The sequence below is a fragment of the Hyperoodon ampullatus genome (genome assembly GCF_949752795.1).
Source record: "Hyperoodon ampullatus genome assembly, chromosome: 2".
In the NCBI taxonomy this organism is placed as follows: Eukaryota; Metazoa; Chordata; class Mammalia; order Artiodactyla; family Ziphiidae; genus Hyperoodon; species Hyperoodon ampullatus.
This window is the reverse complement of record NC_136915.1, coordinates 143581915-143603883: the sequence shown is the minus strand read 5'-3', so window position 1 is coordinate 143603883 and position 21969 is coordinate 143581915. Positions and strand designations below refer to the sequence as shown.

Below are 21969 nucleotides of genomic sequence, written 5' to 3'. Positions count from 1 at the left end.
GGAGTCATTTGGAGACCCTGTCAATTTAACTACATAATTGCTCTACATAGTTAAATACAGAAATGTTGTGGACACGCTGATTAAAGTCTTCATGAGAGAGAAGCAGGCCTGATTTGAGGATCTTATTATGTGCTCCTTGGCTTGTGTTTGTAATTGTCCCCATAGCATTATTTTGTTTGTTCTCAGCCTCCCCAAGTTTTTTGGCAGTTTCTCTTGACCAGGGTCTCTTTTTATAATGTTCTTTGTCCATGGCAACTGGTCTTCAGTGCAGTCTTGGTAACTATCAGCTGCTGTGTTTCAGTTTCTTATTTGGAGCTTGTAAAGCTGAGGTTGTAGGTCAGGTGTCCTACATGTTGACTAATCTGGAGAATCCAGGAAAACTGCCCCTGACCATGTTAATCAGAGCATACACCTCTCGAATGCATGCCTTTAGTTAAAGAAGGGTTCAGTGGAAAGTTTTGGATGCTTATCCCATGTTACTTGCAAGTATTTGCCTCCAGTGGCCTATGGTGCTTCCTTTGGGAAGGTCATTACATCACGTACGGTTATTTCAAATCAACTAAGTGGGCTTATCTGTCAGAGGCATAGTCCTTAACCATTTTCCCATGTCCTAACATAGAGCCTCTACTAACCACTGAGATGTAAGGAAGCAAAGAATCTTATCAGCCCATTTTATTTTTTTATTTTAAAAATTTTATTGAAGTATAGTTGATTTACGCTGTTGTGTTAATTTCTGCTGTACAGCAAAGTGACTCAGTTAGACATATATATATTCTTTTCCACGGGATACTGAATATAGTTCCCTGTGCTATACAGTAGGACCTTGTTGTTTATCCATCCTATATATACTAGTTTGCGTCTGCTAATCCCAAACTCCCAGTCTTTCCCTCCCCCACCCCTCTTTCCCCCTTGGCAACCACAAGTCTGTTCCTTATGAAACCATTTTAGAAAGAACAGTAACTTGACAAAAGTCCACAATGTATCTGAAACACACCATGTTGAGACCTGGTAACCAGCCAAGAGGCCCCTGAATCAGCCCAGGTTTGGCATCTGAGCTTGGCTCCCTGATGTCTGATAAGGGAGCTGGACTCCGGGCCCATAGGCTGTCAGACCTTCAAGTTACATTGGGCCTCAATGAAGTGATGGGCCAACCAATGTTTTAGAAGAAGGGGAGGCAAAGAGACTTGTTAAATTAGAGGAAAACTGGCCTTTAACACATTCTAAAGAAAGAAAATGTATCTCTGAGCATCTCAGAGATTTCAGCCCCCTGCAGGTGCTCTGCCAGAAGTAACGACCACAAATTTCAGTGAGTGAGGAGGTGTTTCTACTGATTTTCTTGAACCATCTTCATTTGGTGTTGACACACCTTTACTTAGACCTGGCTCCCAGGAGAATTCTCTAGAGGAGAACCCCTCTGGACATGAAAATTGAGGCTCAAACACCAAATCTGAGAACGTTCATGTTCACCCAAGAGGTGGTATTCTGGTTGAATCACATGCCTCAGAAAAGTCCCCAGGTTTGACATGCCTGCGTGTCCTCAGGCAAAAATCTTTAATAAGATTATTAGTCAAAACTAATGTTCTCACAAAAGGAATGAAACAGGACCCACGGACCTGATGGTGGCATCATACTAGAAATTGAAATTAGGTCTGTGGCATTTAACCTGGGTGTCAACATCTTAATTTTCGTCGAGTCTAAGCTGAGTAATAGGGAAAGATTGTGGAGACTTTCATCTACTAAGAAAAACATTCCACAGGAGAGATTTTTACTTTGCATCTAGAAGAGTACTTACAATATGAAATTACAAAACCATTTTATTCACGCCAGAGACAAAAATAACACATTGCAAGGAGCACCAGGCCAAACCCAGAAGTCCCATAAAGAAAAAGTTGAAAACAGCCAATGTGTGAAGCTTTTTTATTCTGTAACCATCTCATGGAACCTGCCCAAAGACGCCATTTTTTTTTAATGATGTTAAATAAAGCCCTTGATTGAAAGTGGGAAGAGATGGGAGAGGGTCAGGGATTTCTTTATGTGCTGCTAAATCCTCTGTGACCCTAGTCCATGCTGGTGCAAGCCCGGTCCAGGCACCTCGGGCTGATCTCAGCAGGACCACCACCATCTCTCAGAACTGGCCTCCCCACCTCCTCCGTTCCCTCACTGGGGCCACGGTGGGATCTTTGGTAGAAGACGAATCTCTGGCCAGTCATTCCTTTGCTTGAATCTGTTTAATGGCTGCCTAGTGCCCTTAGGATAAACTGCAAACTCTGATGTGCAAGCTTGTTGAGAGAGGCAGTGTGAAGGCCAAGCTCACTGCTGTGGGTTTGGAGCCACACCTTCCGGGTTAGGATTTGCCTGTGCCGCTTCCCAGCTGAGAACCCTTAGGCAAACTATTTACCTTTCTGGGCTTCAGCTGCCTCAACTGTAAAACAGATGATAGTAATAATAGAATCCTTTAGGGTTGTTGTGAGGATTAAATGAGTTCTAACACATGCCAAACACCCAATAAATATTCACTATTATGATGATTGCTACCTAAGGCAACTTCATGTGCCCAAAGCACAGTGAAGGCCAAACAAACCAAAACGGTAGAGTTTGGAGCAGAGAAAGGTTTATTGCAGGGCCATGCAAGGATACAGGTGGCTCATGCCCCCAGAATATCCCCAGCTCCCTGAAGGGGTTCAGCAAAGCTTTTTTTTTTTTTTTTGCGGTACGCGGGTCTCTCACTGCTGTGGCCTCTCCCGTTGTGGAGCACAGGCTCCGGACGCACAGCCTCAGTGGCCATGGCTCACGGGCCCAGCCGCTCCGCGGCATGTGGGATCTTCCCAGAGCGGGGCACGAACCCGCGTCCCCCGCATCGGTAGGCGGACTCTCAACCACTGCCCCACCAGGGAAGCCCCTGCCAAGGCCGTTTTCCTCCTCCTCAGGGATGTTCTGGCAGTGTCCCCAGTGGCTGTGTTGGTTTTGCTTCCTCCAGGCCCGTCGCTGGCTGTGGCTGCTATGGCCGTGCTCTGCTCTTCAGCGGCAGGAGACTTGATCACTGCCGAGCTCAAAGCACCCGCTGCGGTGCCTCCTGCCACCCTTGCTGTCTCCACCTTTGTGGTTGACTGCGATGCTGACGCTTTGTCAAGCCCTGTAGTAGGTTTTGCTTTCGCAGTGGCCACATCGGGCATGGTATCGGGCTTGTGGGAGTCCAGTTGGATTCCGTGCCCCCCAGCAAAAGCTGCAGGCGTGGCCCCGGCCACCTCAGGGCACGTGTGGAGGCTGCTGACGCTCACCTGGTCCTGATCCCCCTTTCCTTGGAAATCCTCCACGGCCGGGCTCCTCCCGTCCTCCTCCTCAAACACAGGCATGCAGGTCATGTCCCAGACGGGAACGGCATAGGTGTTGCTTTCACTGTCCACTGGTGGTCGCAGGAGGTCAATCAGCTGTTCCCACTCGGCGAAGAGGTCTTCCCGCGCGTCCAGAGGGGGACACAGCTGCAGGTAGAAGCAGCGGGCAGTGGCAAGCTTCACGCGCAGCTGTTGTTTCTCACGATTGTGAGTGGAGATCCTCACGATTGTGAGTGGAGATCCTCACGAACTCCAAGGGAAGGAGCCTGGTGAGCTCTAAGGTCTTTGCAGCCTTGTGGCTCTTGCCCTTGGTGGCCTGGCTGCGCTCGGCGTGCTTTTCACAGCCGGTGGCCCGTCGGGCCAGCAGCATGATGTCTGGGAGCGGGAGGACGGGGATGGTGGATGTGATGCCCATGGTCACCATGCCGCCCCAGTTGTGCACGTCAATCGCTTCTCCCCTCTTCGTGACCTGGATGAAGTCGCTCTCGAATATCGGCGCGTACTTGAAATGGTCATATTCGCCCTTGTGCAGATGCTGCTGCAGCTTCCCCGTGGTGGTGTTGAACAGGTCCACCCAGGTGCTGCTCCGGGCCGTGTGATACGGGAGCAGAGAGTCCCCACTCATGGCTGTCTTTTACCACGACAGGCAGCGCGGTTAAGGCGGCTCCCTGGCTCTTCCCTCCCTCGGCCTCACTGGCAGAAGAGCGAGCTGCGATGCTCCTGCGTCACACAGGCGGCCCTACGGCAGGTCTTCCAAGCCCGCCCCACAGGCCCCCACGTTTGCCTCAGGGTCTCCCAGAGGCCGGGGTGTGAGTAGGGGCACAGATGATCACAGTGGGGACGCTGTAGGGCGCCTGGAGCCCAGGCTGACTCTCTTCAAGTGTGTCGAGAGGTACGGTAGGCTCCCCCTCCGCCTCACCTCACTTTTGCTTCTGGGTTTTTATCTCCCCAAGAGGCCGTGGTGAACTTCCGTCCTAGTGAGAGAAGTAACCACTTTGTCAGCCTAACCCCCTGGCACAGCCTATTTATCCTCTGATGCCCTTTGTGACCTATCAGTGTCACAAAGCCCTTTGTGACCTATCACTGTCACAAAGCCCTTTGCCTCATCCCCCAGCTGCCCCCTCAGGGCAGGGCCCCCATCCTCTCCCAAACACCCCATTGCCCCTGCGGAGGACAGGCCCATCCTGCCAGGGACTCAGGTGCGTTACCAAAATAAAAATGTCTTCAAGTGGGAAAGTTTTGTGTGGGTCCTTTTTCTTTTCCTCCCCCAAATTCAGCTACTGGATGAAATCTATAGGAATATAAGATGATGGGATCAATCTGAACCATTTAAGCTCATGGTTTAATTGTATCGAATAAGGCAGAGTTGGCAGTGGCGGTCCTTAGTCTGTCCTTTCATAAAATCTCAGTAAACGTGGACGATGGTGAGTACCAATTCCCCTGTGAAGGCTTCCCTAACCCAGAACTCCTTCCCATGCCCCAGACCCCCTCCTCTGAATAGATCCAGTCCCCAAACACACGTCTCTCATTGTATTTGTCACTCAGAGTTGTGATCATTACTCGTGCTGTCCTGTCTCCTCCACCATCTGTGTACCTCTGTGCGGGACCGGGGTGGCACACTGTCTGAAAGTCGTTGCACCGAGGTAGCTCCCTCTCTGCACCATCACCTGCCACCTTGAGCAAGTCCTTTAAATGCTCTGAACTTCCGTTTGCTTCTCCGCAAAATGGAAAGACGTGAGAATCGGAAGGGGGCACAGACATTCAAGAACTTTATAAACAGCTAAGGGCTATGCACGTGTTTTTTTTTTTTTCTGTAAATTTATTTTATTATTTATTTTTGGCTTCTCTTGTTGGGGAGCACAGGCTCTAGGCGTGCGGGCTTCGGTAGTTGTGGCTCGCGGGCTCTAGAGCACAGGCTCAGTAGTTGTGGCGCACGGGCTTAGTTGCTCCGTGGCATGTGGGATCTTCCTGGACCAGGGCTCGAACCTGGGTCCCCTGCGTCGGCAGGCGGATTCTTAACCACTGCGCCACCAGGGAAGTCCCTGTGCACGTGTTTTTAATGCATTTTCTTCCTTCAGACTAGTGTTTCCCTGCACTTGCCTGTGTGGAAATCATAAGATCAAAGGAGTGTGATGTGATCATTTTGTAATTTCTCCTCCTTGGGTCCAAGGAAAAGCTGGTGGAGAGTAAAGCATTAATTGCGGCTCCCTGCAGCTCCTAGTCTTCTGGGAAACTCTGGGTTAATTCTGGGGTCAGGAACCTTGTTTGGCCAGGGGAAACAGTGCATATGTGTAGGTCTTGGGCTGGCTCCCTTTCTCAGCAGTGCTCCCCACCAAGTGCCCACCGTTCCGTCCACCAACAGAAGAGACCTCTCCCCAGCCTCCCGTGATGAGGTCTGTGGAAGTCACAAACTGGAGGTCCAATCAACAAGGATGCTCTGACCTAACAAATACTCTCCCTCATGTGAGGTTTAAGGATTTGGTTTTGGAGCCCCAGAAGAAAAAAGTGCCTGCAGATTTGGTGTGGAGAAACCCTTCTGAGCAGGGCATTCAAAAGTTGAGTTAGTGGCTGGAGGAGGACTGGATGCTGGACGTTCCAGGAGTGAACGCTGGAATTCCAGGTGGGAGCCTGTTTCTGGCTGCATCCCGGGTCATGCCAGAGGCTAGAGGTAGAAGCCTGGGAGCCAGACACAGCTCAAGGGTGGACTGGATGCTCTCGAGATAAGGCCAGCTAAGAGCTGTGAGCTCACTGAAGTTCGAAAACCGGCTCCCAGCCCCCACCCCTCCCTCCCCTCAATCTAGTAAAATTCATGCTCATCTCTGTAGTTTTGGAACATGATGGTAAGAATGGTGGTGCCTCGGGTTCTTGTGCTGGTCCTATCTCAGGCTTGTTTGCTTGTTTCCTTCGCATACTACAGACAGGGATTTGCATAAAGAAGTGGGCTGGTGGATCACTGTTCTGCAAAGATCCCATTGTGCGACTGGAGCAGGTTACCTTCTCTGAGCCTCAGTGTTCTCATCTGTAAAATAGGCATATCGTTCCTTCTTTTCCTAATAACCAAACAAGTGTTGTACTTTACCTTAAATAAATGTACTTTAAAGATGCCAAGCCTTTCTGACATCATTTTTGTGCATAAATACAAGTGATTAAAAGAGAAAGGCATTGGTCAATAACTTCATCACAACTGCCACGGTGATTGTAGGACCATCCTGATTTCAGAGTTAGTAAAATGTGAAAACTACAACACCTGTGTACCTACCATCTTGCTTAAGAGACAGAACAATTCCCAGCAGCACTAACAGCCTTGTGTCAACCTCCTTGACCTAGCCTTTCCACCCTAGAGAAAACTGTCCTCAATTTTGTGTTTACTCTTCCCTCAGTTTTAGCTACCGTTTTTTTAAACATGTACCCTATGCAATCCGTTGTTTGAGCTTGTTTCAGAATGGTTCCATGAGTGGAACTGTATCCCATTCTTCTGATGTTTTTAAAAATCATGAGAAGTTGATCTATGCTAATGTGTGTAGCTCATTTATTTTTCACTATTGAATATTCCAATCTCATCCTATCCTGCTGTATGAATTCTGCTGATGGAAATTTGGGCTGTTTCCCGTGTTTTGCTGTTAAGTTATTTTTGCTCTAAACATTCTCAGAGTTGTTTCTTAGAGCATGTGTGTTTCTCCAGGGTATATACCTGGGCAGGGAACGGCTAAGTCTAGATGAGAGTGCTTGCTGTTCTGATTGCTAGCTAATACTGCCGCCCTTATTTCTGTCCACTGAATAGCCCGAGGGGACATGAGTCCTGTTCTGGCTCTGTTTACAGACCTTCAGGGGGAATAAGCGTTTATAAAAAGAATAGGAGGGGATTCCCTGGTGGCGCAGTGGTTGAGAGTCCACCTGAGGATGCAGGGAACATGAGTTCGTGCCCCGGTCCTGGAAGATCCCACATGCCGCGGAGCGGCTGGGCCCGTGAGCCATGGCCGCTGGGCCTGCGCGTCCGGAGCCTGTGCTCCGTGACGGGAGAGGCCACAACAGTAAGTGGCCCGCGTACTGCAAAAAAAAAAAAAAAAAAAAAAAAATAGGAGGATAGTGAAGGAGAGCTTCCCAGACCATAGTCTGACTTTGAGCCATGGCCCTGAGGGGCAAAGCCAGAAAGGAGTGGAAGCCAGATGGAGCAGTGCTGTTGGCGCTGAGCATGCGTGTGAGGTGGGGCTGCCCTTGCCTGGACACTGGGTCTCAGACTGTGGCACAGCTGACATCACAGAATCCACTGTGAGGCTACGGCTGGACTTCGGGACCTAGAAATTCAGACAAAACACTGCATGCGTTCTCAGACTGTATGTTTTTTTATTTAAATTGCAGTAAGGAAGCTGAAATGGGCTCTCCAGGGATATTTCCCAGAGCCCTGGTCCCCTTTGCAGCTCCCAGCTCTAGGTCCTATTGATGGGCTTCAACGGTCACTGGCTCCATGGTCTCAGATGTCACACTGGTGATTTCCAGCCCCTGGCCACTCTCTGCTGTCTCTGTGATGGCCTCCATTCGGGTCCCTTCCACTGGCTTCGCCAGGATGCTCCCATGTTTATTTCGTGATGAGGCCACTGTCTTTTTTGTAAGTCTGGCTCTCACATTCCTGAAGAAAGAGCTGATCCTGCTGAGTATGTTGGTGGTGGGACCTGAATGCACTGGAGATAAGCTCCTGCCCGATTTGTGTGAGGTCTTGGACTCACTGGTGATGGGAGCACGGCTGATGCCTTTGGGAGCAGTGCCCTGCTCGCTGCCCCCTGGGCTGCCATGGCCTTTGGCCTTTTGGTCATCTCTAGTGGCTCTGCGGCCGCCTGAGCACGGGCCAGCTGCTTTGGGGATTGTCTTGCTCCCCGCTGCCTTGTGGTGGCTTTCCACAGAACTGCAGAGCGAGGGGCTCGTAAGAGCTCTGTCCTCTCCCCAGTGCTCCCTCCTCTCCCTTCTTCCCTTGTGGGCCTGGGACACTCTCTGTGAGCTGCCATCCTGTTCGCTCACTTTGCCTTCCTGTGGCAAGCTTGAGACGAGGGTCCCGTCATCGTCCTTGTCGGCTTTTCCTTTGACAGTCTTGCTGGTAGGTTCTGCTCCGACCACAGTCATGCCGGCCTCTGGGGAGAGGCTGGTGGACGTGCTGGAAGCATACTCTGAACTGTTCTCAGCACCTGCCAAGGCCGTTTTCCCGCTCCTCAGGGATGTTCTGGCAGTGTCCCCAGTGGCTATGTTGGTTTTGCTTCCTCCAGGCCCGTCGCTGGCTGTGGCTGCTATGGCCGTGCTCTGCGCTTCAGCGGCAGGAGACTTGATCACTGCCGTGCTCAAAGCACCCGCTGCGGTGCCTCCTGCCACCCCTGCTGTCTCCACCTTTGTCGTTGACCGCGATGCTGACGCTTTGTCAAGCCCTGTAGTAGGTTTTGCTTTCGCAGTGGCCACATCGGGCATGGTATCGGGCTTGTGGGAGTCCAGTTGGATTCCGTGCCCCCCAGCAAAAGCTGCAGGCGTGGCCCCGGCCACCTCAGGGCACGTTTGGAGGCTGCTGACGCTCACCTGGTCCTGATGCCCCTTTCCTTGGAAATCCTCCACAGCCGGGCTCCTCCCGTCCTGCTCCTCCTCGAACACAGGCACGCAGGTCATGTCCCAGACGGGAACGGCATAGGTGTTGCTTTCACTGTCCACTGGTGGTCGCAGGAGGTCAATCAGCTGTTCCCACTCGGCGAAGAGGTCTTCCCGCGCGTCCAGAGAGGGACACAGCTGCAGGTAGAAGCAGCGGCCAGTGGCAAGCTTCACGCGCAGCTGTTGTTTCTCACGATTGTGAGTGGAGATCCTCACGAACTCCAAGAGAAGGAGCCTGGTGAGCTCTAAGGTCTTTGCAGCCTTGTGGCTCTTGCCCTTGGTGGCCTGGCTGCGCTCGGCGTGCTTTTCACAGCCGGTGGCCCGTCGGGCAAGCAGCATGATGTCTGGGAGCGGGAGGACGGGGATGGTGGATGTGATGCCCATGGTCACCATGCCGCCCCAGTTGTGCACGTCAATCGCTTCTCCCCTCTTCGTGACCTGGATGAAGTCGCTCTCGAATATCGGCGCGTACTTGAAATGGTCATATTCGCCCTTGTGCAGATGCTGCTGCAGCTTCCCCGTGGTGGTGTTGAACAGGTCCACCCAGGTGCTGCTCCGGGCCGTGTGATACGGGAGCAGAGAGTCCCCACTCATGGCTGTCTTTTACCACGACAGGCAGCGCGGTTAAGGCGGCTCCCTGGCTCTTCCCTCCCTCGGCCTCACTGGCAGAAGAGCGAGCTGCGATGCTCCTGCGTCACACAGGCGGCCCTACGGCAGGTCTTCCAAGCCCGCCCCACAGGCCCCCACGTTTGCCTCAGGGTCTCCCAGAGGCAGGGGTGTGGGTAGGGGCACAGATGATCACAGTGGGGACGCTGTAGGGCACCTGGAGCCCAGGCTGAATCTCTTCAAGTGTGTCGAGAGGTACGGTAGGCTCCCCCTCCGCCTCACCTCACTTCTGCTTCTGGGTTTTTATCTCCCCAAGAGGCCGTGGTGAACTTCCGTCCTAGTGAGAGAAGTAACCACTTTGTCAGCCTAACCCCCTGGCACAGCCTATTTATCCTCTGATGCCCTTTGTGACCTATCAGTGTCACAAAGCCCTTTGTGACCTATCACTGTCACAAAGCCCTTTGCCTCATCCCCCAGCTGCCCCCTCAGGGCAGGGCCCCCATCCTCTCCCAAACACCCCATTGCCCCTGCGGAGGACAGGCCCATCCTGCCAGGGACTCAGGTGCGTTACCAAAATAAAAATGTCTTCAAGTGGGAAAGTTTTGTGTGGGTCCTTTTTCTTTTCCTCCCCCAAATTCAGCTACTGGATGAAATCTATAGGAATGTAAGATGATGGGATCAATTTGAACCATTTAAGCTCATGGTTTAATTGTATCGAATAAGGCAGAGTTGGCAGTGGCGATCCTTAGTCTGTCCTTTTATAAAATCTCAGTAAACGTGGACGATGGTGATTTTTTTTTTTTTATTAGTTTCTGCTTTATAACAAAGTGAATCAGTCATACATATACATCTGTTCCCACATCCCCTCCCTCATGCATCTCCCTCCCTCCCACCCTCCCCATCCCACCCCTCCAGGCGGTCACAAAGCACCGAGCTGATCTCCCTGTGCTCTGCGGCTGCTTCCCACTATCTATCTACCTTACGTTTGGTAGTGTATATATGTCCATGCCTCTCTTTCCCTTTGTCACAGCTTACCCTTCCCCTTCCCCATATCCTCAAGTCCATTCTCAAGTAGGTCTGTGTCTTTATTCCCGTTTTACCCCTAGGTTCTTCATGACATTTTTTTTTTTTAATTCCATATATATGTGTTAGCATACGGTATTTGTCTTTCTCTTTCTGACTTACTTCACTCTGTATGACAGACTCTAGGTCTATCCACCTCATTACAAATAGCTCAGTTTCGTTTCTTTTTATGGCTGAGTAATATTCCATTGTATATATGTGCCACATCTTCTTTATCCATTCATCCGATGATGGACACTTAGGTTGTTTCCAGCTCCGGGCTATTGTGAATAGAGCTGCAATGAACATTTTGGTACATGTCTCTTTTTGAATTATGGTTTTCTCAGGGTATATGCCTAGTAGTGGGATTGCTGGGTCATATGGTAGTTCTATTTTTAGTTTTTTAAGGAACCTCCATACTGTTCTCCATAGTGGCTGTACCAATTCACATTCCCACCAGCAGTGCAAGAGTGTTCCCTTTTCTCCACACCCTCTCCAGCATTTATTGTTTCTAGATATCTTGATGATGGCCATTCTGACTGGTGTGAGATGATATCTCATTGTAGTTTTGATTTGCATTTCTCTAATGATTAATGATGTTGAGCATTCTTTCATGTGTTTGTTGGCAGTCTGTATATCTTCTTTGGAGAAATGCCTATTTAAGTCTTCTGCCCATTTTTGGATTGGGTTGTTTGTTTTTTTGCTATTGAGCTGCATGAGCTGTTTATAAATTTTGGAGATTAATCCTTTGTCAGTTGCTTCATTTGCAAATATTTTCTCCCATTCTGAGGGTTGTCTTTTGGTCTTGTTTATGGTTTCCTTTGCTGTGCAAAAGCTTTGAAGTTTCATTAGGTCCCATTTGTTTATCTTTGTTTTTAGTTCCATTTCTCTAGGAGGTGGGTCCAAAAGGATCTTGCTGTGATTTATGTCATAGAGTGTTCTACCTATGTTTTCCTCTAAGAGTTTGATAGTTTCTGGCCTTACATTTAGGTCTTTAATCCATTTTGAGCTTATTTTTGTGTATGGTGTTAGGGAATGATCTAATCTCATACTTTTACATGTCCCTGTCCAGTTTTCCCAGCACCACTTATTGAAGAGGCTGTCCTTTCTCCACTGTACATTCCTGCCTCCTTTATCAAAGATAAGTTGGCCATATGTGCGTGGGTTTATCTCTGGGCTTTCTATCCTGATCCACTGATCTATCTTTCTGTTTTTATGCCAGTACCACACTGTCTTAATTACTGTAGCTTTGTAGTATAGTCTGAAGTCAGGGAGCCTGATTCCTCCAGCTCCGTTTTTCGTTCTCAAGATTGCTTTGGCTATTCGGGGTCTTTTGTTTTTCCAAACAAATTTTGAAATTTTTTGTTCTAGTTCTGTGAAAAATGCCAGTGGTAGTTTGATAGGGATTGCATTGAATCTGTAGATTGCTTTGGGTAGTAGAGTCATTTTCACAATATTGATTCTTCCAATCCAGGAGCATGGTATATCTCTCCATCTATTTATCTCATCTTTAATTTCTTTCATCAGTGTCTTATAATTTTCTGCATACAGGTCTTTTGTCTCCTTAGGTAGGTTTATTCCTAGATATTTTATTCTTTTTGTTGCAATGGTAAATGGGAGTGTTTTCTTGATTTCATTTTCAGATTTTTCATCATTAGTGTACAGGAATGCCAGAGATTTCTGTGCATTAATTTTGTATCCTGCTACTTTACCAAATTCATTGATTAGCTCTAGTAGTTTTTTGGTAGCATCTTTAGGATTCTCTATGTATAGTATCATGTCATCTGCAAACAGTGACAGCTTTACTTCTTCTTTTCCAATTTGGATTCCTTTTATTTCCTTTTCTTCTCTGATTGCTGTGGCTAAAACTTCCAAAACTATGTTGAATAAGAGTGGTGAGAGTGGGCAGCCTTGTCTTGTTCCTGATCTTAGTGGAAATGGTTTCAGTTTTTCACCATTGAGGACAATGTTGGCTGTGGGTTTGTCATATATGGCCTTTATTATGTTGAGGAAAGTTCCCTCTATGCCTACTTTCTGCAGGGTTTTTATCATAAATGGGTGTTGAATTTTGTCGAAAGCTTTCTCTGCATCTATTGAGATGATCATATGGTTTTTCTCCTTCAACTTGTTAATATGGTGTATCACATTGATTGATTTGCGTATATTGAAGAATCCTTGCATTCCTGGAATAAACCCCACTTGATCATGGTGTATGATCCTTTTAATGTGCTGTTGGATTCTGTTTGCTAGTATTTTGTTGAGGATTTTTGCATCTATGTTCATCAGTGATATTGGCCTGTAGTTTTCTTTCTTTGTGACATCCTTGCCTGGTTTTGGTATCAAGGTGATGGTGGCCTCGTAGAATGAGTTTGGGAGTGTTCCTTCCTCTGATATTGTTTGGAAGAGTTTGAGAAGGATGGGTGTTAGCTCTTCTCTAAATGTTTGATAGAATTCGCCTGTGAAGCCATCTGGTCCTGGGCTTTTGTTTGATGGAAGATTTTTAATCACAGTTTCAATTTCAGTGCTTGTGATTGGTCTATTCATATTTTCTATTTCTTCCTGAGTCAGTCTTGGTAGGTTGTGCATTTCTAAGAATTTGTCCATTTCTTCCAGGTTGTCCATTTTATTGACATAGAGTTGCTTATAGTAATCTCTCATGATCTTTTGTATTTCTGCAGTGTCAGTTGTTACTTCTCCTTTTTCATTTCTAATTCTACTGATTTGAGTCTTCTCCCTTCTTTTCTTGATAAGTCTGGCTAATGGTTTGTCAATTTTGTTTATCTTCTCAAAGAACCAGCTTTTAGTTTGGTTGATCTTTGCTATTGTTTCCTTCATTTCTTTTTCATTTATTTCTGATCTGATCTTTATGATTTCTTTCCTTCTGCTAACTTTGGGGGTTTTTTGTTCTTCTTTCTCTAATTGCTTTAGGTGCAGGGTCAGGTTGTTTACTCGAAATGTTTCCTGTTTCTTAAGGTGGGATTGTATTGCTATAAACTTCCCCCTTAGAACTGCTTTTGCTGCGTCCCATAGGTTTTGGGTCGTCGTGTCTCCATTGTCATTTGTTTCTAAGTATTTCTTAATTTCCTCTTTGATTTCTTCAGTGATCACTTCATTATTGAGTAGTGTATTGTTTAGCCTCCATGTGTTTGTATTTTTTACAGATCTTTTCCTGTAATTGATGTCTAGTCTCATAGCATTGTGGTCGGAAAAGATACTTGATACAATTTCAATTTTCTTAAATTTACCAAGGCTTGATTTGTGACCCAAGATATGATCTATCCTGGAGAATGTTCCATGAGCACTTGAGAAAAATGTGTATTCTGTTGTTTTTGGGTGGAATGTCCTATAAATATCAATTAAGTCCATCTTGTTTAATGTATCGTTTAAAGCTTGTGTTTCCTTATTTATTTTCATTTTGGATGATCTGTCCATTGGTGAAAGTGGGGTGTTAAAGTCCCCTACTATGATTGTGTTACTGTCGATTTCCCCTTTTATGGCTGTTAGTATTTGCCTTATGTATTGAGGTGCTCCTATGTTGGGTGCATAAATATTTACAATTGTTATATCTTCTTCTTGGATCGATCCCTTTATCGTTATGTAGTGTCCTTCTTTGTCTCTTCTAATAGTCTTTATTTTAAAGTCTATTTTGTCTGATATAAGAATTGCTACTCCAGCTTTCTTTTGATTTCCATTTGCATGGAATATCTTTTTCCATCCCCTTACTTTCAATCTGTATGTGTCTCTAGGTCTGAAGTGGGTCTCTTGTAGACAGCATATATATGGGTCTTGTTTTTGTATCCATTCAGCCACTCTGTGTCTTTTGGTGGGAGCATTTAGTCCATTTACATTTAAGGTAATTATTGATATGTATGTTCCTATTCCCATTTCCTTAATGGCTTTGGGTTCGTTATTGTAGGTATAGTCCTTCTGTTGTGTTTCTTGCCTAGAGAAGTTCCTTTAGCATTTGTTGTAAAGCTGGTTTGGTGGTGCTGAACTCTCTCAGCTTTTGCTTGTCTGTAAAGGTTTTAATTTCTCCATCAAATCTGAATGAGATCCTTGCTGGGTAGAGTAATCTTGGTTGCAGGTTTCTCTCCTTCATCACTTTAATTATGTCCTGCCACTCCCTTCTGGCTTGTAGAGTTTCTGCTGAGAGATCAGCTGTTAACCTGATGGGGATTCCCTTGTGTGTTATTTGTTGTTTTTCCCTTGCTGCTTTTAATATGATTTCTTTGTGTTTAATTTTTGACAGTTTGATTAATATGTGTCTTGGCGTATTTCTTCTTGGATTTATTCTGTATGGGACTCTCTGTGCCTCCTGGACTTGATTAACTATTTCCTTTCCCATATTAGGGAAGTTTTCAACTATAATCTCTTCAAATATTTTCTCAGTCCCTTTCTTTTTCTCTTCTTCCTCTGGAACCCCTATAATTCGAATGTTGGTGCGTTTAATGTTGTCCCAGAGGTCTCTGAGACTGTCCTCTGTTCTTTTCATTCTTTTTTCTTTATTTTTCTCTGCATCAGTTATTTCCACTATTTTATCTTCCACCTCACTTATCCGTTCTTCTGCCTCAGTTATTCTGCTATTGATCCCATCTAGAGTATTTTTCATTTCATTTATTGTGTTTTTAATCGATGCTTGATTCATCTTTAGTTCTTCTAGGTCCTTGTTAACTGTTTCTTGCATATTGTCTATTCTATTTCCAAGATTTTGGATCTGGGAGATAGAATCTTGGATCAGCTTTACTATCATTATTCTGAATTCTTTTTCAGGTAGACTGCCTATTACCTCTTCATTTGTTAGGTCTGGTAGGTTTTTATCTTGCTCCTTCACCTGCTGTGTGTTTTTCTGCTTTCTCATTTTGCTTATGTTACTGTGTTTGGGGTCTCCTTTTTGCAGGCTGCAGATTCGTAGTTCCCGTTGTTTTTGGTGTCTGTCCCCCGTGGCTAAGGTTGTTTCAGTAGGTTGTGTAGGCTTCCTGGTGGGGGGGACTAATGCCTGTGTTCTGGTGGTTGAAGCTCGATCTTGTCTTTCTGGTGGACAGGTCCACGTCTGGTGGTGTGTTTTGGGGTGCCTGTGGCCTTATTATGTTTTTAGGTAGCCTCTCTGCTAATGGGTGGGGTTGTGTTCCTGCCTTGCTAGTTGCTTGGCATAGGGTGACCAGCACTGTAGCTTGCTGGTCGTTGACTGAAGCTGGGTGCTGGTGTTGAGATGGAGATCCCTGGGAGATTTTCGCTGCTTGATATTATGTGGAGCTGGGAGGTCTCTTGTGGACCCGTGTCCTGAAGTTGGCTCTCCCACTTCAGAGGCACAGCACTAACTCCTGGCTGCAGCACCAAGAGCGTTTCATCCACCCGGCTCAGAATAACAGTGAGAAAAAGTAGAAAGAAATAATTAGTAGAAGAAAGAAAGAGAGATTGAAAGAAAGGAAGAAGGGAAGTAAGGAAGGAAGGAAGGAAGAAAGAAAGAAAGGAGGGAGGGAGGAAGGATGGAAAGAAAGGAAAGAAAGGAGGGAGGGAGGGAGGAATGAAAGCAAAAGGAAGAGTGAATGGAAGAAGAGAGGGAGGGAGGGAGGAAGGAAAGAAAGAAAGAAAGACAGGAGGGAGGGAGGGAGGGAGGAAGGAAAGAAAAAGAAAGTGGAAAGAAGAAGGGTGGGAGGGAGGGAGGGATGGAGGAAAGAAAAGAAAGAAGGAAAGGAGGAGCGGAGGGAGGGAGGGAGGAAGGGAAGGGAGGAAAAAAAGAAAGAGCAGGTAAAGTAAAATAGAATGAAGTATGAAATATAGTAGCGTTATTAAAATTAAAAAGTAATTATTGAAAAAAAACACGGACCGAAAGAACCCTGGGACATATGGTGGAAGCAAAGCTATACAGAGAGAATCTTACACAGAAGATTACACATACACATTCACAAAAAGAGAGCAGGGGGAAAAATCAAAAATCTTGCTCTCCAAGTCCACCTCCTCGATTTGGGATAATTCGTTGTAAAAAGAGGAAAAGGGCGAAAAGTCTGAAATCTTGCTAAGTCCACCTCCTTAATTTGAGATAATTCGTTGTAAAAAGAGGAAAAAAAAGGGGGGGGGGAAAGTCTTAAATCTTGTCCTCAAGGTCCACTTCCTCAATTTGGGATGATTCGCTGTCCATTCATGCACTCCACAGACGCAGGGCACATCAAATGGACCGTGGAGCTTTAATCCGCTGCCTCGGAGGCTGCACAGAGAGATTTCCCTGTCTCTGCTCTCACAGCTCCCGGGTCTCAGCCTTGGACCTGGCCCCGCCTCTGCGCGTAGGTCGCCGGAGGGCGTCCGTTCTTCGCTCAGACAGGACGGGTTTAAAGGAGCCGCTGATTCGGGGGCTCTGGCTCACTCAGGCAGAGGGGAGGGAGGGGAATGCCCTCTCCTCGCGCACCAGGCAACAAAAGGGAAAAAAGTCTCTTGCCTCTCTGGTAGCTCCAGACCCTTTCCCCGGACTCCCTCCGGGCTAGCACTAACCCCTTCAGGGTCTCTTCCTGCCGCCAGCCCCAGACCTCTCCCTGCACTCCGACTGAAAGCCGATACCCGAGCCTCAGCTCCCAGCCCCGCCCGCCCTGGCGGCCGAGCAGACAAGTCTCTCGGGCTGGTGTGTGCCTGAGGGCACCGATCCTCTGTGCCAAAATCTCTCCGCTTTGCCCTCCACACCCCTGTTGCTGTGCTCTCCTCCGCTACTCCGAAGCTTTCCCCCTCCGCCACCTGCAGTCTCCGCCCTCGAAGGGGCTTGTAGTGTGTAGAAACCTTCCCTCCTTCACGGCTCCCTCCCACTGGTGCAGGTCCCGTCCATATCCTATTGTCTCTGTTTATTCTTTTTTTCTTTTGACCTACCCAGGTATGTGGGGAGTTTCTTGCCTTTTGGGGGGTCTGAGGTCTTCTGTCAGCGTTCAGTAGGTGTTCTGTTGGAGTTGTTCCACGTGTAGATGAATTTCTGATGTATCTGTGGGGAGGAAGGTGATCTCCGCGTCTTACTCTTCCGCCATCTTCCTCCGGCTCACGATGGTGATTTTTAATAATAACATTAAAATTTGCTTCTCCTAGGCACCATGCTGCACTCTTCACATATGGTGGTAAGAATCCACTGAGTTTGGTACTCTTAACTACTGTTCCCAGTTTATAGGTGAAGAAATTGAGGTTGTATCTCCCGTTTAAATTCCCAGAGCTAATGGTAGCAGAGGCACTATTTGAATGTAGGTCTACCTGATTCTAAAGCCTTTGTTCTGAACCACTACAGTACTTAGCCTCACAAAGAAAGCTTGGCCCAGCCAAATGTTTTCAAACTGGACTGATTTAACTACCTTTAAGAAGACTTAGTTGGTGCATTATGAGAAGTTGCATAATTAATTTAAATGTGTGTATATATGTTATGGAGAGAACCCAAGACAGCAGTTGGGCTGATGTGGGGATTAAATTATCCAGGGGATCACTCAGATCCTCCCTTCCTTTATGCTTGTGCCAACAGCCTGTGTGTGGAAACCTAGTTATTCTTATGACGTCCTCCCCCAGTGAAATGGGGGGTGAGTAGCCTGAGATGTAAGCTTTGATTCCAAGAGCCTGCCAGATGCTGTCCTGTAGTAACCTCCCTACCAGGCAGAAGTGGTTTGGAAGCCTTGACACCTGTGGGGAGCATGTGCCATTAGACATCCTGCCTCATTGCCACTCCCACAGAGCTAGTCACAGAACAAGTGATTTCTAAATTGTGACTTGAAAGTTCTGAGAAAGGCCCTTGCTCCCAACTCTCTTATCTCAAGTTTGATGTTATGCTTGAAATCCCACCATAGAGATTCATTCCTTGAGGGTAAAGGCTATCTTTCTGTTAAAATACACACACCTTTCCCTCAACAGATGACTGGATAAGCAAAATGTGGTCTCTCCATACAGTGGAATATTATTCAGCCATAAAAAGGAATGAAATACTGATATATGTGACAACGTGGATGAACTTTGAAAACATTGTACTCATTGAAAGAAACCACATATTGTATGATTCTATTTATAGAATCAGGAAATACCCAGAAGAGGCAAATCCATAGAGACAGATTTTAGATTAGTGGTTGCCTAGGGCTGGAGGGAGCAGAGAATGGGGAGTACAGGATTTCCTTTTGTGGTGATGAAAAATTCTGGAACTAGATAGTGGTGATGCTTACACAGTATTGTGAATGTACTGAATACCACTGAATTGAACACTCTAAAATTACAGTGGTGAATTTTATCATACACACACACACACACACACACACACACACACACACACACACACACGCTCCTGCTCATTTAATAGATGGGTTAAGAGTAGTTATCTTTTCATTGTTCCCTCTCTCAGGGGAAATCATTCAATCTTTCACCATAAAGTATGTTGTTAGCTGTAGTTTTATTTCAGAATTGCCCTTTGTCAAGTTTAAGAAGTTCAGTTCTATTCTTAGTTTTCTGGGCAGTTTTATCGTGAAGTATGATTGATTTTTTTTCAAATGCTTTTTCTGCATCTATTGAGTTGATTATTTGATTTTTTTTTTTTTTTTTTTTTTTTTGCGATACGCGGGCCTCTCACTGCTGTGGCCTCTCCCGTTGCAGAGCACAGGCTCCGGATGCACAGGCTCAGTGGCCATGGCTCACGGGCCCAGCCGCTCCGTGGCATGTGGGATCTTCCCTGACCTGGGCACGAACCCGTGTCCCCTGCATCGGCAGGCGGACTCTCAACCACTGCGCCACCAGGGAAGCCCGCCCCCTCCCTTTTTGACCCCCAAGTAACTTTTCTGCACATTTGTAGTTGGGGAGGTCTCCTTAACCTCAGGAGTGGGCATCTTATCTCTTTACTCCAGCAGAACTCAGCTCCTCCCATTAACTTTGTCCTTGGAGTGTCCAGGGAAAACAAAGCTCCAATTTTACTCCACTTGACAAACACCAGCTGTTGGATATGCTAAGTTTGAAACTTCTTTTAGACATCCAACTAGAGATGTTTTAAAAACACAGGGAGATGTGTGGGTCTGGAGGATAAGAGGGAGGTCTGGGTCGGAAATACCAATTTGGGAGTTTTGGGCATACAGATAGCATTTAAAATTTGGATATAGGTTGGCGGGACTGCCAAAACAATGAATATATGGGGACGAGAAGAGGAGCGAGGACCAGTGAGCCAAGGCTCTCTGACCTGACAGGTTGGAGGTCGGCAAAGGCATCTGAGAAGGAGCAGCCAGTGAGTGGTGAGGAAAACCAGGACAGTGTGGTGTCCGGATGACTAAATGAAGGGCAGGGGAGATATTGATATGATAGATTACAAACAATATCAATATAATCATATGTAACAGTTAAGATGAATATGTAATAAATACTTCATATAAATACAAATAGATTAGAAAGTATATGTAATGGATTACATCTGGGGGAATTACCAGGAATCAGAACACCTGGGTGTTGGGCTCAGTTCTCTTGTTCTTAGTATTTTGACTCTAGACAATTTAAATAGCTATTTTGAGCAACATTTTTTTACTCATCTGGAAAGTGGGGATTTTAATCCTGGTCTTACTATCAGAGTTATTGTGAGAATCAGTTGAAATAATTGATATAGATATGGTTTGTTAGCACGTACTCCCTCTCTCATATCTATATTCTCTATCTCTATCCATATACACACATGTATATATGCATGTATACTTATATGTGAATATATGCATTTATGGGATTCCAGATATTTGATATATTATTAATGTCTCATGAACACTCAGGTTTATGACCTATTGGTGGGTCATAATCATTTTGGTGGGTTGCAGACAGCATTTTGAAAAATAGAATAGAAAGCATCACTATGAATTGCTCAGAGTAAAGGTAAGTCAGATTTCTTGAAACTCTCTGTTTCAGTTATATACCTGTAGTAGTTATCTCTTCCTATGTAACAAATCACCCCAAAACTTAGCAGTTTAAAACAACAAGCATTTATTATTTCTGAGGGTCAGTGGCTTCCCAGCTGGATGGTTTGACTCAGGTTGAAGACAAGCTGTCCTCCAGGGCTGTGGTCATCAGGAGACTTGACTGGGCTGGAGGAACCACTTGCAACCACTCTTGTGCCCATTGGCTGGAGCCTCAGCTCCTGGTCATGTGGGTCTTTCCTTAGGGCTACTCATGACATCGTAGCTGGCTTCCCCCAGGGCACATGACCTGAGAGAGAGGGCAAGAGAGCATCTCCAAGACAGAAGCCACAGTCTTGTTTATAACCTCCTCTCGTCACGTCTGCCATGATTCTCTTCTATTCCGTTAGTCACACAGACCAATCCTGGCACAGTGGGGACTATACAAGGGTGTGATGCCAGGAGGCAAGGGCCGTTGAGGACCACATTGGAGCCTGGCTACCACAAGCTCTCTAGATATTTGTGAATACTGGGTTGAGATATAAACTACATTTCTTAATGTGGGTCATGTGAAAAAATGTTTAAGAAACACTGTTCTACGATGTCTCATACTGTGTGCCATTGGACAGAGGTGTACATTAGCTGGCAGAAGCCCATTTAAGAAGCTCTGCTCTTTTATACCCATGGTTAGTTACCAGTGACTTTCAGACCATGAATGTGAACACCAGTGATTTTTGCAATGAAACAATACAACTGAAGTCTTAACATTGTGTGGGTCTGTTTATCCTTAAATAAAATGAGCCTGTGCTTGTGTCCTTTCCTGGTCCCCCATCTGATTTCTGTAGTGCTGCATCACTTACCCATCTGGTCATCTGCCAACACATCTGCTGTTTGTGGGTTCTCACTTCAAATCTGTGGCCATATTTTATGCCAACTGTGTGACTTGTTTCATGTATCTTGTGGAATATGATATCTTGGTTTGTGATAGTAATTATACTTTCTGCCTTTTTTTTTTTCCTGTTTGCTTATTGGCCTGTGGGTGTGGTCTGAGTAATGAGCTAGTGGGAAATTTTACCTGTAGATAAAGGGGTTTACCTGTAGATAAAGATGTAGGTTTATAATTAAACTTTTATATTTTGTGAAGAAGGCTTATTACATACATAACAATGTGCCCTATTTAAAGGACTCTTATAGAATATTTATAGCTGCGACTTTTAATATAGCTTAATATACCCTCTGTGAAATACAAACCTGTTTTAGCTTTCCTAGCCGATTTTTAAAAAAATTAACGCTAAGTGACTGAAAAAGAACAAATGATCTTTGAAGCACTAATAGACTCTAAGCGGGCTAGGAAGTCTCTAGTTAAACAGTTAAGAGACCAGTGGAAAGCACAACGCTAAGTAAAAAAATATGGCCATTGGCTTTTAACTTAAAACTGTGGGAGTTTCAAAATGGAGTAGTTTCTTAGGGGTAAAGGGAGTGCTACC

The 21969-nt window shown here is 46.1% G+C and overlaps 2 protein-coding genes across 2 annotated transcripts in view; one reads left to right on the top strand and one right to left on the bottom strand.

Annotated features, from left to right (window-relative positions):
• Positions 1 to 21969, top strand: part of HHAT (hedgehog acyltransferase) — a gene marked incomplete at both ends in the record, with an annotated part of 362271 nt that overhangs the window by 170699 nt on the left and 169603 nt on the right. The gene's annotated exons all lie outside the window — the stretch shown is intronic.
• Positions 7767 to 9548, bottom strand: LOC307048616 (Golgi-associated RAB2 interactor protein 4-like; the record flags this gene model as incomplete). Its single annotated transcript, XM_079697708.1, has 3 exons — positions 7767 to 7886; positions 7956 to 8055; positions 8794 to 9548. 3 exons carry the CDS (start codon positions 9546 to 9548, stop codon positions 7767 to 7769), a joined length of 975 nt encoding a protein of 324 aa, XP_079553834.1.